Source organism: Crocuta crocuta, unplaced genomic scaffold (assembly GCF_008692635.1).
Source record: "Crocuta crocuta isolate KB4526 unplaced genomic scaffold, BGI_CrCroc_1.0 scaffold39, whole genome shotgun sequence".
Taxonomy (NCBI): domain Eukaryota; kingdom Metazoa; phylum Chordata; class Mammalia; order Carnivora; family Hyaenidae; genus Crocuta; species Crocuta crocuta.
Genome location: NW_027533334.1, coordinates 2531988 through 2550929, shown reverse-complemented (window position 1 = coordinate 2550929; position 18942 = coordinate 2531988). Strand labels below are relative to the sequence as shown.

Sequence of the window (18942 nt, the reverse complement as noted above, 5' to 3'; positions counted from 1 at the left end):
ACTAAGACCAGGAGGTGTAGATCCATCCTTAACAGATGCTCCTCCATTAATGATGTCTATGTATAGTGACAGGAGAAAACCAAGGAGATGCACACATTGACAAGGGTTCCAAGAGGTGAGGGAACTTTATTTATTTATTTTTTATTTGCCATTTCTTCCAGTAATACTNGAGTCAGAATCGTTTCTTCCTTCTCTGGGTCCGGCCAGCGAGCATGGGCAGGGGCTTGCCCGCAGGGTGTTCTGAGCCCGAGCCCGCTGGAGTGAGGAAAACCGGGTCCCTCTATGGCTCCTCACCCCAAGCACGAACTCACAGGCAAATTTCCCAGTTTTTAGCTCTCTGCCTTCCCTCCAGAGCCCCAGGCAGCCAGGAGCGCGGACGCCCGGTGTCCGAGCGGCTCTTTCAGGGGCCCCGGCCGCCCGGGAGGACAATGGAGGCAGGCGCGCCGCTACTCTGAAGCCCAGGCGCCAGGAGCAGCACAAAGCAGCAGTCTGTGTGCTCACCGCCGCCCCCCCGCCGGCAGTTGGCGCGAGGGGACCTGGTGTGGAGGCATTTGGCAAGTACGGTCTTTCTATGCACCGAGCGGAGGTTTCCCCCGGAGTGGAGGTTTTCCTGTTTCGGACTCTCTTTTCCCCTCTCACTCCCCCGTAGAGGGTAGAGGGGGATCGCCTCCCACCCTGGAGTCTCCGATCCGGCCCGATTTTATCTTCCCCAGTTCGCACTCACGTTAGAAGGCTTTCTCAGTGGATTCTGCGTCCTTTTTCTCCCAATCTCTCAGGTTTTGTAAGGTTTCCAATGGCTTCAGATCTTTTCTGTCTGATGTATGGGCGCGAGTGCAAGTACAGAGCTCCTTACTTCTCCGCCATCTTGCCCCCTCCCCCGAGGTGAGGGAACTTTAAAATGGTATGTCAGAGGTAGTTAAAAGCAACATAGAAGGCAATACTAAAATCTACTATAGTCAGTATATAATGGTGTGAGGATACAGTGCAAAGTACATGAGCATTGACATCAGAATCTTGAGTTTGACTTTTCTGCCTTGATACTTACTTTTCTCTTGTATATGTGTGAAGTACGTTAAGGTATATGCCACATATGATATCACCTCTATATACCTCAATATGTATCTCTAAAAATATAGACAGACATTCTGGCACCCAAATTCAATGCAATTACTTTAACAAAATTAATAATTCTTGATATTATTAAATCTAGTCAGGCTACTATCAGATTTTCCTGGTTGTTGCATAAATGTCTTTTTACAGTTGACACAGGATCCAAACAAAGTCTCAGTGTTTCATTTGGTGTGCTTCAGTGTTTCTTAGTCTAGAGTGATACTCCCTTATTTTCCATTGCACTGACTGGTTTCAGAAACTAGATCAGCTATCCTTCAAGAGGCCACTTTCTGTGGTGTCACTTCCTCTGGGTGCCACTTACCTTTGTTCATCTAGCTCAAGGCTTAGCAAACTTTTTCTGTAAAAGGGCTGGATAGTAAATATTTTAGGCTTTGTGGGTCAGTCTCTGTTGTAATTACTCAACTCTGACACCGTGGCATAAAGGCAGCCATGGACAATACTTAAATGCACCAGAGTGGCTAGATTTGAATAAAACATTAGGAAAAAAACAAAACAAAACAGAAAACAGGCAGTAGGCTGGTTCTGGCTCAAAGGCCATGGTTCATAACCCCTGCTTTAGAAGCCTGATTTAACACAGGTGTGACATTTTCAGCTGGGACACTTCAGAGCTGGTGCCATATGCTTTATAGGTACCACATCAGGAGGCACACACCGTCTGCTTGCCCTACTTTTCAAAAGACTGAGATCCATCAATAGGTATAGGTAGGGCTACCCGATCCCTCCACTGTAGAGTTCCCATATAACCGTCTAATAGTTTCCTTTATTGATGATTATAGCCTGAATAAATGATTTCATCAGGGGTTACAAAATATGTTCTAATCCTGCCATTCTTTATATATTCTGAATTATATATATTACCTGAAATTCTGCAAAAAAATGTCTCTCAATAAATGTTATTTGCTTGCCTTAAAACACAGTTCACACAGGAAAAGGAAGGATAAGTACCTAATTCTTCACTTAAAATTGCTTATTTTCAGAGTATGGAGTTAGTGCCCCATTTATTATCACTGTATCCAGTAACCTGTTATTGTAGTGTGGTGTATGTGTGTTTCTTATTACATGTCTGTTATGAGATGCCAAGGAGGGTTTTCTTTTTTTATTCAGGGAATTTAAACCAACTGTTTCATTACTCTTTCTGATACTTAAAAGTTCTCCCGTCTTTGGCCAATGGCAACCCTTTTATATTGGCCCCTGTGCCTTTTGGCATGAGCCACTAGTCTTTGAAAGTCTCCTTGCTTTCTAATTCATCAGAATGTCCCAAGCTCACCTCTTGCACTTTCTGCCCTGCTTATGGAATTCAGCTGCTTATCCATGACCCTAGCCAGGATCCTTTGAATGAAGAAGGGTATTTAGAGATGATAGTTAGGGTACTAATTGTGCTCTCTGCTGTTGTACTATTACTGCAGTGTTTCACTGATGAGGGTATAAAAAGGTACATAATTTTAGAGACACCTGAATGGCTCAGTTAAACGTCCAACTTCGGCTCAAGTCATGATCTCACAGTCTGTGGGTTCAAGCCTTGCGTCAGGCTCTGTGCTGACAGCTCTCTGCCCCTCCCCTGCTCTCTCAAGTGCGCTCTCTCTCTCTCAAGAAAAGACAAAAACAAAAGGTAAAAAATTTTAAATTTCATGGGCAGAAGCTTAAAGTAGTAAGTTCTTTATGGAAAGCAAACTCTGCCTCTAATTATATGACCTTAAGAAATGATTTAATTTCTCTGTGGCTTAGTTTTCTATAAAATGGAGTCAAAATCAGGCCCATCTCATAGTTTTGATATAAAGATTTAAATGAATTAAAATAGGGAGCCTGAGTGGCTCAGTCAGTTGGGCAGCTGACTTCAGCTCAGGTCATGACCTCGTCACTCATGAGTTTGAGCCCGGCATCAGGCTCTGTACTGATGGCTCAGAGCCTGGAGCCTGCTTCTGATTCTGTGTCTGCCTCTCTCTGCCCCTCTCCTGTTCACGCTCTGTCTCTTTCTCTCAAAAATAAATGTATGTTTAAAAAAAATTAAATGAATTAATAAAGTATTTAAAGCAATGAGTAGCATATGGTAAATAGTAAAAATTAGGTATTATTTTTATCTTTGAGAAATTTGAAAATACTCCAAACTTTGAACCAGTAAATTTACTTTTATGACTTAACCAAAAGGAAAATAATAAAAAATTAAGATAAATATTCATAAAAGCATGTCTATTACAGTATTTATAAATGTGAACAAAACTGCAGACAATCTAATGTTCAACATTAAGGAAACAGTTTATGAGGAAAAGTGATATGGAAAAATGCCCAAGATACATATCAAGCAATACCAATAAACTCATCAGCCAAAAATGACCATTTCTACTAGTCAAGTGGGAATGCTCATTTCAGTACACCCTACCCACATGCTGATTTTTATGTCTTCATTGAACACTTGGAACACCTGACAGAAGTTTGATTTTTACATAGTTATTAAATTAGTATGTGGTATTTATTTTCCATCTCTTTTTTAAAGTTCATTTTTGTTTCTAATTTTATTAGCCATCCAATTACTATTTCTATAAACTATTTTTTGTCCATCTACTGAGGAAGGAAGAAAATGAACATTTTATGTAGAAATTATTTGCTTATTTAATAGCCTCACAAAAAATCTTGAGGGGAGCTAGCATAAAATCCAATAACCCAGTATCTTGCCATTTCGAAATCTCAATTAATAGAAAACCAAAATTAATTCAGAAAATACTAATTACCTGGTATCTGTCGCTCATTTATCAGCACCACAAGTAGATGAGTCCCAGTAATGAATTTAAAAGAGCAAATGTATCAATAATTAATCAATCTGCATATAAGTAACATTGAGTTTAGGGAGATCTGTTACATAAAACTACAAAGAAGCAGCAGAGTAATGAATGGTTAAGAGCACAGATTCTAGAGCCAATCTTTCTGGTATCAAATCCTAGCTCTTCCAACTTACTATGTGAACTTGGCTAAAATACCTAACTTTTCTGTGTTTCAGGTTCCTCATCTATCAAATGGAAACAGTAATAGTATCCAGGCTGATTAGGTTGTTATGAGAAGAAAATGTGTATGTATATACATACATATTATATACACACAGATACACACACACACACACAGTGATCAGGACACTGCTTAGCACATAGTAGCTGCTACGTGTTTGCTACTAGTACAAAAATGAGTTTAGAAATCAATCCCTCTTTGTCTCTTACTGTTTCATATAGCATAGCTTGCTATTCAAATACTAAATTGCAACTATTTAAAAATATTTTTACCTTAATAACTTATGCACAATTTGGGTGATTTAAATATGACTTTTTAAAAAGTAACCCTGGTGGGGGGTGTGTGTGTGTGTGTATTTAAAAAGGAAAATAGTCAATATAAATGACATACACTATACCATGGAGGTCCCTAATCCTCTACAGCAATGCTTCTCAAACTTGAATATGAAGGAAATTACATGCAGATCTTGTTAAACTGGAGATGCTAATTCAGTATCTGGGACAGGGCCTGAGATTCCACCATTTCTAATAAGCTCCCAGGTAATACCAAGGCAGCTGGCTCAAGAACAGCACCATCAAGGGGGTCATGAATGAGCTTTAAGAAGTTCTGGAATTACACAATACCATATACGAAATTCTCTCTGAATGTGCATATGTGTATTATTTTCTGAGGAAAGGACCCATAGTTCTTACCACTGTGTCAGAGGTGGGGGTGCACACTGGGGAGAGGGCAGGTGGAGAGTAAGAGAATTCACAGGAGAAGTGAGAAAGACACGTGTCAGTTCCAAAGCTAATTGAAAAAACCCAATACTGTCATTATGAAAAAAGAAAATAATTTGTAAAAACAAATATTTTGTTTGTACAATTAAAAAACTTAGAAGACTAACTGAAGAATCTTTACATTTGAGAATAAAAACACAAGAATATAAAACTCTAAGAAATAAAAAAGATAAGGCCAAGATATCTAATGTTCACTAAAGAAGTTCTAAAAGTAGACAACTTATAGAATAGGAGTTAAAACACATATATAGATATACATAATATACCCAACATATGCATGAAACTATCTTTTAACCACACATCTAGGTATTTTCAGGTAAAATGCCTACCAAATACCAAACAGTAATAATAACATAAGATATATACATAAAAACATACTGGTGAAAACTGTAAACTACAAAGATAAAAAGGAAATTATTATAAACTTCCAAAGGAACAAAGAAATGAGAATCAAAATGGCAACTTAAAGTTAAATGCAACGATAAAGTAATTCGGGATAGAATTCTGAACAGAAAATACTGAAACCTGGAATTCTCCCCTCAGTCAAACCTTTATTTAAGTGTGACGACAAATAAAGAAACATTTTCAGCTATGTACACCTAAATATATATACAATCAATACCTGTTTCTTAGGGAGAAGAATACAATTCAAGAATGTAGTTTAGCAAAATTTAAAAAATCAAATTAAAGACTTCAAGTAACATAATATGGGACAAAGAAAATGAGAAGGGAGAGAGAGACAAAAACTTAAGAAATCAAAATAATTAAGAATGGGGATGCAAATTTTAATGTAATTATTGAGGAAGGGTTTTTTTGGTTTTTTTTTGTTTTTTTTTTTACAAATAGTTTATTGTCAAATTAGTTTCCACATAACACTCAGTGGTCATCCCCACAAGTGTCCTCCTCCATGCCCATCCTCCCCTCCCCCCCAAATCCATCAGTCCTCAGTTTTTGTCAGCATCCAAGAGTCTCTCATGGTTTGCCTCTCTCCCTTTCCCCCACCATTTCCGCCTATTGAGGAAGTATTTTAATGCCTTCTTTTTTGGCCTTATTATGTAAAATACCAAATACACACAAAATAAAACAGTTTAGTAAGTTGTCATGTCTCATCCTCCCATATAAGGGATAAGGGGTTAATAGCCACAATATATAAATAACTCCTACAACTCAACAAAAAGATAACCTAACCAATTACGAAATGACAATGGATTTGGACATTCACAAACAATAGTGGAAAAATACTTCAACATCACCACTACTCCTTAGAAAAATGTAAATCAAAACCATAGTTAAGATACCACTTCACATCTACAGGAACGCCTGTAGTAATGAAAAGACGGTCAATAACAAGCACTGGTGAAGATGTAGAGAAACCAGAACTCTTACATATTGCTGGTAGGAGTGTAAAATTGTACAGTCATTTGGAAAATAGTTTGGCATTTCCTCATAAGGGTCTTACGAAAAGACCCAGCAATTCCACTCCATGTATATACTCAAGAGACTGAAAACAAATGTCCACACAAAAACGTACACAAATACTGATAGCTGCATCATTCACAAAAAGTGGAAACAACCCAAATGTTTGTCAACTGATAAAGACATAAACAAAATGTGGTTTATCCATACAATAAAATCCTATTTGACTATAAAAAGGAATGAAGTATTGATTGAATACTTCAATAGCATGCATGAACCATGAAAAAATTAAATTAGATGAAAGGCGGCAGACATGTGAGATCATATATTGTATAATCCCATTTATACGAAATGTTCAGACATGGCAAACCTTTGGTGACATAAAGCTACTCAGTGGTTGCCAAGGGCTAGGGAGAAGGGAAAAGGGTGGTGATTGTTAGTACATACAGGGTTTCCTTCCAGGCTGATGAAAATATTTTAGAACTAGATAGTGGCAATAGTAGGAATAACTCCGTGAACATACAAGAAACAAATGGATTATATACTTAAAAAGGTTGGACTTCATTAATATAAAACCGTTATTTAAAAAATCAGAATAGACTCATGTAAATATAACCACTTGATCTTTGACAGAGGTGCAAACGTAGTTTAACAGAAAAAGGACAGTCTTTTAAACAAATGGTATTAGAACTGCTTTTCATACAAAAATGAGCCTCTTCTTAAAATTTACAATTTATAAAAAATAAACTCAAAATGGATCTTAGATCTAAATGTATAACATAAAAATAAAACTTTCAGAAATAAAAATTAGAGAAAACCTTCATGATCTAAGGTTAAGCAAAAAAGTTTTAGAAAGGGGCGCCTGGGTGGCTCAGTCGGTTAAGCGCCCGACTTCGACTCAGGTCATGATCTCACGGTTCGTGGGTTCGAGCCCCATATCAGGCTCTGTGCTGACAACTAGCTCAGAGCCTGGAGCCTGCTTCAGATTCAGTATCTCCCTCTCTCTCTGACTCTCGCCTGCTCACTCTCTCTCTCTCTGTCTCAGAAATAAATAAAAACATTTAAAAAATTTTAAAAAAAAGTTTTAGAAATGACACCAAAAACACAATTCATAAAATATAAAATTCATAAATTGAATTTCATCTTAATTAAGTTTTTTAATTAAAACTTCTCCTTTGTCCCTTATCCTTCTTCAGATGTGAATCCATCACCACTAAGGTATCTTATTGGCTTACTTAGTCTTCAAGCCCATTCACTGAAGGGACCTACTTCTTACAGGCTCATCTCTGTTATCTTGCTTAGTGACACAAAGTTTAACCATACTAGGAATGAGAAACATTTCTCCTGTCAGCAGGACAAAGCTGTTAATTGTTGCTTTCCTATTATAAACATGTACTCTCCTTTCCTAATCCTAAAAAGCAAAATAATTACAACTGAAATGCTAAAATCTTTTATACTTTTCCTGACCAGTGAAATCAATAACAAAAAAGTTTACAAATATATCTAAAAGGATTAACAGGTTAGGAATCATATATGAAAATCAGGCGGGAAGAAAGGGGAGAGAGAAAGTTTCCAGGAGAGAGAAAGAAAAGGAGTGGAGGGAGGAAGAAATTTAGGACTAGGTACTGATCTCATAAATATGAACACAAAATCTAAAAAAAAAAATAATACTAAATGTATTCCAGCAGATTAAAATAAAATACATCATTACCAACTTGTTATGGCCTATTCCATAATGCAATTTACTCCATTCATAGGAATTCGCTTACTCAAATACTATCTGTAATTATGTTAGGTATGTTTGCTTTGCATAACACTGGCCCTCATAAACACCGTATGATCATCTTGGAAATGAGAAAACTTATGTGACAAAATTAAATGCACAGCCTCAAAAACTTATTAATATAGGCGTTTTTGAAAATCTCCAATTTGATTAAAAATACCAGAAACTCAGAGCAAATATCACACTTAAAATTAAAAAAGAAAAACGGGGTAGAGAAGCATTAAATTAAAGACTTAATAGGTATCAACAGCTGCAGAGTATGGACCTTATTTGAATTCTAATCCAAACACTGTCTAAAAGTTCATGTTTACATGACAATCAGGACCATATGTACACGGCTGGATAGTTGATGATAATTAGGAATTGTTAATGTTTAAGTGTGAGATGGCATTGAACTTTTTTTTAAGCCCTCACATTTTTTTTTTAAAGTTTATTTATTTTGAGAAAGGGAGAGCGAGCAGGGGAGGGGCAGAGACAAAGAGAATCTCAGGCAGGCTCTGTACTGTCAGCACAGGGCCAGACGCGAGACTTGACCTGAACTGAAATCAAAGGTCAGACACTTAATCAACATAGTCACCCAGGCATTCCTAAAGCCCTCACATCTTAAAGATCCATACTGAAATATGAATAAACTTTATATCTGGGATCAGATCAGAATCATTGTGTTGCTTCAGAATCATTTGTGTTTTGGAAGTGAACAGAGGTCTAGATAAAACAAGATTGGCCATATAATAATTTTTTGAGGCTGGATATTGGGGATATCAAGTTAATTACAGTAGTTTCTCTACTTCTGAATATGTTTAGAATTTTCCAAAGTTTTAAAACTTTTTAATTATCAAACTCAAAGGAAAAAAATCAAAGAACAAAAGCAGAAAGGAAAACACTAGAGAGAATATAACTTACCAGAGAACCTTCCATAGATAACATTATTGAACATCATACTATTATCGAACATCACTCTATTTTTATAAAAAAGTACTTAACTCTTAATTGAGATATACATACAAAACAAATGCACTAATTGAATGCTTACAGTTCCACGAGTTATCAGCAAAGAACCCGAATCTGTGCAAACTCTCACTTAGGTCAAGAGATAGAATAGGACAAGCAGCTCAAAAGCTACCCTGCTCATCCTCTCGATCACAACCTCCCCACCTCCCTCTGACAGGGAATTACTCTCCTTGTAGCCTAACTTATTTTTTTTTTTATTTTTAAAAGTGTTTACTTATTTATTTTGAGAGAGAGTACGAGAGAGAGAGCGAGAGAGCGAGCGAACAGGGGAGGTACAGGGATAGAGAGAATCTCCAAACTGTGAGTGCAGAGAGCTGGGCTTAACCAACTGAGCCACCCAGCTGCCCCTTAACTTCTAAGATCGTGACCATATAGTAAATAACCTATAATTTTGTGTCTGACTTCTTTTGATCACTTGTTGAAATTCACCTATGCTACCTGTACCAGTAGTTTGTTCTTTTTCATTACTTTGTAGAAAGTTATTCTCAAAATATGGGCAGTGGATTCCTGGGAATCCCCAAGACTCCTTCAGAGTTTAACAGAATAAAGTTCATTTAGATACAGTTTCAGATTCCATATTGCAACTGGAATAAAGTTCATTTAGATACAGTTTCAGATTCCATATTGCAACTGGAATAAAGTTCATTTAGATACAGTTTCAGATTCCATACTGCAACTAAACTTAAAAAAAAACGACTACTTCTCAAGTTCTGGTGGAGCATCAAAGAATATTCACATTTATCTGAAAAGGCTATTAAAATACTTCTCTCTTTACAGTAACACATATATGTGAGGCACTTCAACCAAAACATGTCACAGTAGACTGACTGCAAATACAGACACGAGAAATCAACTGTCTTCTATTAAGCCAGACATAATAGTAATATGCAAAAATGTATACATAGCAAGCCATTCTCACTAATTTTTGTTGGGGAAAATGTTGTTACTTCACATATTTTTATTTAATGTATGATATTTATGGTCACATGCAATGGGTTTCTTTCTGTCATTTTGAACTTACTTGTGGAGTCTTGAAACCTAAGAGTTTTACAACTGTGGCTATGCAGTGTTCCCTTCTGCTAATACACCGTAATTAATTCATCCATTCTACTGCTGACAGACACAGGGGCTGGTTTTAGTCTGGTACTATAGCAAATAAGGATGCTATGAATAATCTTGAACCTGTCTTTTGGCATACATATGTGCCAGCTTCTGTTGAGTTTATACCTTGGAGGAGAATTGCTCTATCATAGGGCATGTTTATATCCACCTTTAATAGATACAGGTTCCCAAAGTGGCTAATAAGCTTTTGAAATGTGGTTTACTCTAATTTAAATGGGCTACAGGCATAAAATTTACACTGGCTTTTGAAGGCTTAGTATGAAAAACACTGTAGAATATCTCAGTGATTATTTTCTATCGATTATATATCAAAATGATAGTATTTTAGGTATACAGTATTGAGTTAAATTATTAACATTAATGATACCTGTTTTTTTTTTTTTTAATGTAGTTACTAGAAAACTTAAAACTATGTGTATGACTTACATTTGGGGCTCACATAATCTATCTATGAGACAGTGCTGCTCCAGGAGGAAATAGAAGTAAAAAAGGCCAATCCCAAAATTGTATAGAAGTTAGATGCTTCTGAGAAGCACACCTTTAAGGAAGACTCTCCAAAGGAGGGAACATCTAAAGGAAAGCCAAAGGACATGGGGGAGTTAATTTAGTAAAGAAAGTGACAGAGGAAGGAAGGGAACAGACAGAGGGAACAGAATGTACAAAGGCCAGGAGACAAGAGAAATGTGTTCAGTATAGCAGAAACATGGTAAAGGGTAGGGGAGTGGTGAAGGGAAGTAACAAGAGACAAAAAAGGTAAAAACTAGCCACATCATGAAGGACTGAGTAAATTATGCTTGTATTTTAAGAACAGGGAACTACTGTTGGGTTTTAAGCAAGAAAGTTACATAATTATATCTGTACTTTAGAAAAGCCACTCTGGCTGCTATGCATGTGATTAAATCTGGACAAGACTAGAATCAAGATCAGTTGGAAGCTGTTACAATAATGTAGACACCCCCCCCCAAAAAAAAAAATGATGGGCCTGTACACAAAGAAAACAGCAGTAGAGAGAGGTGAGCCTTAGGCAAAATCACTTCCCTCAAATTCAGTTTCCTTATACCTACCACACAAATACTCTGAGGATTTAAACAAGACAGTTTTTATAAAGGTATTCTGTATTCTAAGTCTTGGTAAAAATTTTTAGTGTCACTAGATTGGGCAATAATAATTTCAAGAAACTGATTTTTATTTCCGAATATATGGGATACAAAGATTCATCTTTTCTCCAATTTGCTAACTTAACACCTAAATGATGCTTTAATGAGCAATGAAATTAAGATAAGGAAAGGCTTACTTCCTTACTTAGGAGGTAAATCCCAACTACTAAGCATGGTACTGTGCACTCTTTAATGAATTCAATATTAAAAGACTAGCACAATTTCCTATTTCTCTAAAAAGTGAAATGTAAGTAAATTACAGGTGGGTATCAGTTTACTCTCATTCAGTGGGATGAATGTGAGTGTAAAACCATTTCACTTCCTCACTAAACTAATGCTAGCAGGGCAGTGAGTTATCAAATATTTAAGACTTCACTAGAAAACTACTCTGTCAGCTTCATTATTCTGAGGTTTTGGGACCTTCTAAAGTTGTACCCCCTGTAAAAAAAACTGCAACCCACGGAAGTAAAGATAAAAAAGGTCACTTAATTTTTCGTTGCCTCTTCTAAGACATAAAGCAATCTTTAATTGACCACTTAATATAAAGCACTTAACTTGGTTCTTGAAGTCTAACTTTTGTTCTACCTTGAAATATGAAATACTCTTTTTTCTTATTTTTTAATGTTTGTTTATTTTTCAGAGGAAGATGAGATACTCGTAAAACACTGTAGAAACTTATTTCACTGACAAAAATGATAGTCTTTAGAACTGAGTTCTCCACAGGACACTTGTTAAGCCTCTCCCCTTGTAACTGAAATCCTCATTCTTTCTTGTCATGTGTTGTACAGCTGTTCACCACAATACCCCTTCTTGCACTGAGTGTTCTTAGCTTCCCTTTTCTAGACTGAATAACAGAAACTTAGCTTCCTAACGATCTAAACTGCTCTACTGAATTGTGGAAATAAATGACCCTCAACATCTCTCTCCTCCTCTCACCTGATCCTATGTCATATTACTTTAAGAAATCTCTATCTTCCCACCCTGAAACTTAAAGACCTAAGTACACTGGTGCCTGCATTTTCCTCTTTCCCTCTTGTGACAAGAGAGGAAGCATCCCTTTCTTTCCTGGCAAAAAGGCCACTCCATACTCTTCTATCTGCACTGTTACTACCTTTTCTCTCACCTGGATCACAGCCAAAACCTGATCACCCCATCTCTACTCCTGTCTCCTTCACAAGTCTCCACAGGGCCGGCAAAAGCGACTGTTGTCAAACCGTAAATCATACCAGGTCCACTGAAACCACTTCTATAGTTACACCTAACATAAACCCAAACTCTTTACAATGGTTTCCAAAGCACTGAGTTCCTAAGATTCTAAGCTCACCTTGTCATTCTCCCTTATGACCACTGTGCTCCACCTACACTGGTTTTAGTCATTTAACCTGCAACACATCAGCTCTTCCATCAGCACCTGTTTGATGCTGGGTTTTTCATATGTGGTTCCCAAGTGCAAGGATCTCTTTTCCTAATCATAATATGGGTCTTACAAATATCTCCACAAAGAACTCTTTTTCTAATTACCCTTGTCTGTTATTCACTATCTCTGCCTCTTGTGAGTTTCTTATTGTAACTTCCTCACTAGACTATAAACCTTCTGAGGGCAGAAACTAGTTCATCAGCTTGTTATGCCAGTCAAAAGCAAATGCTCAAGGAACATTTGTTAACTGAATGAATGAGTAAAGAGACAGGATTAGGCTGCAATCCCAGCTCTACCACTTCCTAGTGGTTTGATCTTAGATAAGTCACAACCTTTCTTAGCTTCAATGTTCTCTTGTATAGAAAAGGGGCAAACACCTTATAGGATTGCTGAATAAGACCTACTGAAGATTAACTGGCAATAAATAAAACCAAGCACAGTATCTGAACTTAATTTAATAAATATTACAAACTTAATTACCAAAATAAATGTTGGTTTCCTTCCCTTCTTTCTATTGCTTAGACAGTGAGAATTCCTTAAGCTAATTCAGTATTGAAGCTAAAAATATACATAGGAAGATACATATATATATATGTGTGTGTGTATGTATGTATACATACATATATATGTATGTATACATATATACGTATGTATACATATATATATGTATGTATACATATATTGTTGCATATACTTAAAAGACTGATGACCTGCATCTCAGCAGATAGGCTGGTAACTTGTATTTGTAGGATCTAATCCTATGCTTTAGAAAATGGGAATAAGTAGTGTACATCTGTAACTCACTCCTCCCCCCAAAAATGGTGAGGGTGGGTGGGGTGAGGAGAAAAAGAAAACAAGAGGGAAAGGTAACCTTAGAAATCAGAGATCATTAACTCAACTTCAATTTCTAAGTTTAGAACAACCTTCACTTACCTGTAAAGACTTACAGAAAGAACAAGATTAATGCTTATTATAAAATAAAAACATTTCTTATTTGCTTAAATATATATAAATCTCATCTATATTTACTTTCCTTTTACCTTTCCTTCTTTAAACTGTACGAGCATTGATAAAGGGTAAGAAAAAAAAAACAACAAGAAAAAGCTTCAACTACAAGAACACCTCAGATCAGACACACAAAAAGCTTTCCCAGTTCCCTTAATTTCTTGATAAGCTTTAAATTGTCTAACCACCAAAGTCAGTCTTTTCTTTTATTTTCTTTAACTGCTGCTCACTTTTCAGCCTGACACCACTTTTATGTTTTTGTCAGAGATTTTACTTTCTAGGAACCTTCTAAACCATTTACGATACATCATTCAAATCTCCATCATATTCTTTCTAGAACATAGCTAGCCCTCTGAAAGTGGTCATTTAATACTCTCTACCTGATAACTGCTTATAATTTTAAGAAATGTGCTGTGTACCTTCATATTCTCCCTAGGATATGGATATAATTTAGATTCTAAACTCAAGGAGGGGTTATGTTAAGCAATTAATTCAGTTTTATTCAACATATTTTATGTAATCAAGCTTGACTTTTTTAGAAGTAATTGGAATCTGGTTTAGATTTTTTTTTCTCATGTTCCAGTTATTTCTACAACCTTTCTAAAATTGGAACCTCTGGTCTATCCTTAAACTGGAAATTTATAAAATGCTGCTGAATGTTCCACAAAATTCATGGGAAAAGATTTACCATTAGATAGAAAATGCAAGAGTAAAAAGAATATTTTATGTTATCACAACCTCCATAGCAGTACTGTGTATTGCAAAGACTTTTGACTATAATTAGCTGAAAACCAGTTTAAAGAAGAATTTTATCACAAGCCAGTCCGTGTATGCCAAGAAGAGTTCTTACTGCTATCAAATGCTCCAGCAGCAAGTAGCCACAAACTAACCACCTACAACTCTCCAAGGTTATTGTAAAATGATCTAGAAATACCACAAACATTTCAAATTATATTTTAAGATTTAATCTAGGACCATGTTTTCACACTAGGAACTGCAGTGTATTAATGGGCCCAAAATAATGAGTCCAACCAGCAAATGAACAATGGAATGTTGGAGTGCATCACAGGTAGTAAAAGTATTATTTCATAATCTTTGTTTTGTTCTGTATACTGGGAGTAACATCAAATGTATTTTAAAGGTGGGTTTCAATTAAAAAAAAAGTTAGAAAACATTGATCGGGAAGACAAACACAAGTGGAAAAGGATAAAGCAATGGAACTGTTACCATTACCAACTTATGGCTTGGGAGATGAGCCAACCAACAGTTTCTGTTGACTAGGAGACAGTTTTTGGAAACCTCCATGTACTTGCAAAAGCCAAACATCTCTACATGAGATCTGACAAAGCACCTTCTCTCATGATCAGCCTAGGACAGTGCCCTGCAAAGCTCATGGTTGCTTCCACTAATGTTCTTATCCCTTCCAACTTCCAAAGGCAGAGGTCAACTTTTACTTTCTACTCACTCTCAGGAACATTCAACAGTTAAGTTATAGCAGCTAAGATAGAGCAGCTCCTGAAAGTTAATTATTGGTTCTCAAACAACTATGTCTAAAAAACATTAACTATATTCCATATCACATTAGAGTTTCAAGTAAGGCTTTAACATTCAGAAAACTTGGATGTAAAACAATCACACTATTCCACTAAATGGTCACATTTTAACAGTCACAAACATAGGTCACTAAGATGGTAGTGTGAAGAGAATAAAAACCAAAATAAACAGATTTTTAAATTTTATTTACTTACTTGAGAAAGAGTGCAGCTGTGAAAGAGGTGGAGGGGGGAGGTGAGAAGGGGGGAAGGGGGAGGGGGAAAGGGGGAGAGAGGGAAGGAGAGGGAGTGCGAGAGAGAGGGGGAGAGAGGGAGAGAGAGAGAGACTCTTAAGCAGGCTCCACGTTCAGCTCGATCCCGCAACCCTGGGATCATGCTCTGAGCCAAAATCAAGAGTACGACATTCAACGGACTGAGCCACCAGGCGCCCCCAGACTTTTTTAAAAAGATACATAAAATTTTCCAAGATTCAAGACACAACCTGGAGCCATTTAATACTGTCATTAATGCAGAAGCCTCATTCTGTGAAGAGTTAGTTTGGAACTGCCTACATACTGGCCAAACTGCTTTCTCTCACTGAGTCTACATTAAGAGTTACTCTCAACACTCAGTTGTTTTAACAATGATTTCTTATTATTTTTGAAGCCACTTAAAAAAAAAAAACACTTTTTGATGCATAAGGGACAGCTTCATAAATTACACTATCTGTTCTAAAGGCCCACGGTGATGAGTATTTCTCAGAATGCGTCCAGTACTCCTCACTGGTGCATATTCAAGTTAAACAAATCCCACTATTTTTATAAAAGCACATCCCCCTCATATTATTGTTACAGCTTTCTTTTTCCCCTCATATAAACCCACGTATGGCTGGAGAGCCAGAAGAGGACAAAAGTGCAGCTATAAAGAGAATTTCCCCAGTTGCAGGGTGAAGGGTACCTTTAATCTCTGCTCACACAGTTTAATGTTCTGCCTGGCTCACTACCTCCTTTTTTCTTATACTTTGAAACTTGCTGTGGCTTGGGACATCAACCCTGGCACAATTACTTGCTAGTTTTATAACATGGTCGGTCCCACACTGTTGGAAAAGGAGTTTCATTCTTTCCCTACCAACAATTTCTCACTAAACATAAATTCCAAAAGGATAAATCTTTGATAAGCGCCTACTAGAAAGTCGTTTTGTGTACAAGCACAAAAGAATGTACCAAGACAAATTACAAGGTTCACAGCCTCTTATCCCTGGAGGCAAAAAGACTTTTAGTTCAAACACTAATGACACAGGTTTTAATGAAAGAGCTAAAAGAGCTCATTTATTTATCTATTCTGATCTGACATCACTAGGATTCAATTCTGACTACAGCAGTGGACAAAGCAGGACACTTCTAATCACCATGGATTAAAGATGCCTTCTTGCTTTCTTCTCTCTTCTGGGCCATTACACCAAACCCAGGGCAGAACTATACCCACCTTCAGGCTAGAAGAAACAACATAACAGCTTATTGATCTCTGGTGTAGACCCAAACCCACAAGTCATCAAGCAAGTAGGAATCACAGCTACTTGATGCACCTAATACTCCAACGTCACACACAGGGTTTTCTGATCACACACACGCATACGGTACACAATTACCACGTCGAATGCAAACCTTCCCCTACCCAAAGAAACAAAAACGTACACTATATATAATGCACAATGTATGTATTATAATAATACATTAATCAGGTCAGACAGCAAGCAGCACATTTTGAATCACACTGAAAAACTATTTTTTTGTTTGTCAGTAAATGTTAACACATGGTCATTAAACTCATTTACTGTAATTTCTCAGGTTCTAACAGTTACCATCACATTCGATTCCATCGACAAATGCTTCAAAAGACGTAATACTTGCTCACGAAGTACATATCGACTGAACTCCATCACCACACCATTAGTGGAATTAGTGCTCGTGGCAAATGACTTAGACGTCTTATAAGTGAAATCTACCAAGGAATGGCAACTCCTATGTACAGTATTTCCTTCTGAACATATCAAAACACCACTCTAAAAAGTAGACGTTAAGTGTGTTCACAGAAACACCTTTTCAGTGCGTTTAACTGATAAACTAAGAACGGTGAAGTCAGAAGTGGAACTCAAAGTCTCAAGCAATGAATGTTCTTCCTAATTAATTCCATTTAGCTCTAGTTCAGACCCTGATGTAATATAAAGCTCAGCCCTCCTCGCACACAGTCTTCAGCCTTCTGTTAACCTCAGAGGAGTATATGCAACGCAATCCACAGACTGGAAGGAAGCAACAGCGACAACACGAGCGGCCAATGATGGATGAAATGACAAATGAACTAGGAGTCAGGGCAGACATCTACGCCCGAAGGGAGAGACTGAGGTGGGGCTGGAAACTATTTTCTGGCCTTCTCCCGCGTACCGCTCCTGGAGAAGGCACAGGACCCAGCACGCCCGGGATCCACAGAGCCTCGGCCTCCGAGGTGCGGGAGTGGGGAAGATGGGGGGACCGCTGCGGTGGGAATTTCACTGGGGAGAGAACTTCCTGACCCCGGAAGGGTCGGGGGTGGCACGACCGTCCCGAAGGCGGCGAGGGCGATCTCCTTTCCCTTCTCACAGTCCTACATCTTTGTGTGTGTGGATTCTGCAAGGGGCCCTCCAACCCAGGTCGGGAAGTCCGCCCGCCACCCCCTCGCTCCACCGGGGCTCCCTCCGGCCGGGACGCCCAAACCCCTCTCACAACCCCGAGGGTCCAGAGGTGGTGAGCGGACGAAAGCATCACCGCGTCTGGACAGCCCTCCGGGGCATCCACCCCTCGCCGGGTCTTTGTCCCGCCGGCGGTGGAGGGGGGGGGTCTCTCCCCATTTCTCCCGGGGAACCCCTGTCCTGGAGGCCTCGGGGCCCAGGGTCGCCCCAGCTTTGTTCGGTCAGCGGGGCGCAGGGACGCGGACACTTACCGTACACTCCGGCGAGGAAAAGCAAGACCAACGCAGACCTCCACCGCGGAGACTCTTTTGTGCTCCAACGACGGGCCATCACCACGGCAGATGGAGGGAGCGAGGAGATGGAGGAGGAGGAGGAGGAGGNTCCGGCGCCGCCACCCGCCAGACGGAGCGCGAGCCGGGACCCGCGCTCATCCGTACGATCGGCAATCACCTGGCCCGCCTGCCTTGGTTCCCGCCCCGCGCTCGGCAGGACTTTCCAAGTCTCGGGGACCGTTTCCCCGCGAGTAGAGCCAGAGGAGTAAGGCAGTGCCAATCGATGAGCGAGCCCTCNAGGCCTCCCCCCCGCCCCCGCGGGTGGTGTGAGGGCAAGTTGGGAGTCTGAGGGTGCTTGTGCGTGCGGGGAGAGTGGGTGAACGGCGACTAGGAACTTGGGAGCTCCTCTCCCCTACCCCTACTTGTGTCCGCTTACTATTTGCGCGGAGCTCTGAGTGGGTGGGTGCGTCAGCGCTGCGGTCTCCGGCCGGGTCAGTGTGCACGCGTGCTGCGATGCGGGTGCTGGACACCCACGCTCAAGGTGCCCGCAGGAGCCCAGCAAGCCTAGAGTGCGGCGCTCTTCCAGAGTAGCACA

The 18942-nt window shown here is 38.8% G+C and overlaps 1 protein-coding gene across 2 annotated transcripts in view; it reads right to left on the bottom strand.

The window, feature by feature from the left end:
• LRP12 (LDL receptor related protein 12) overlaps window positions 1-18429 on the bottom strand; it is a 72896-nt gene extending 54467 nt beyond the window's left edge. For both annotated transcript variants that reach the window (XM_077748210.1, XM_077748211.1), the window contains exon 1: window positions 18327-18429. In XM_077748210.1, coding sequence (XP_077604336.1) covers window positions 18327-18405 — 79 coding nt within the window. In that variant the 5' untranslated portion in view covers window positions 18406-18429. The remainder of the gene's footprint in view (window positions 1-18326) is intronic.
• Between the last annotated feature and the right edge of the window lie 513 nt (window positions 18430-18942).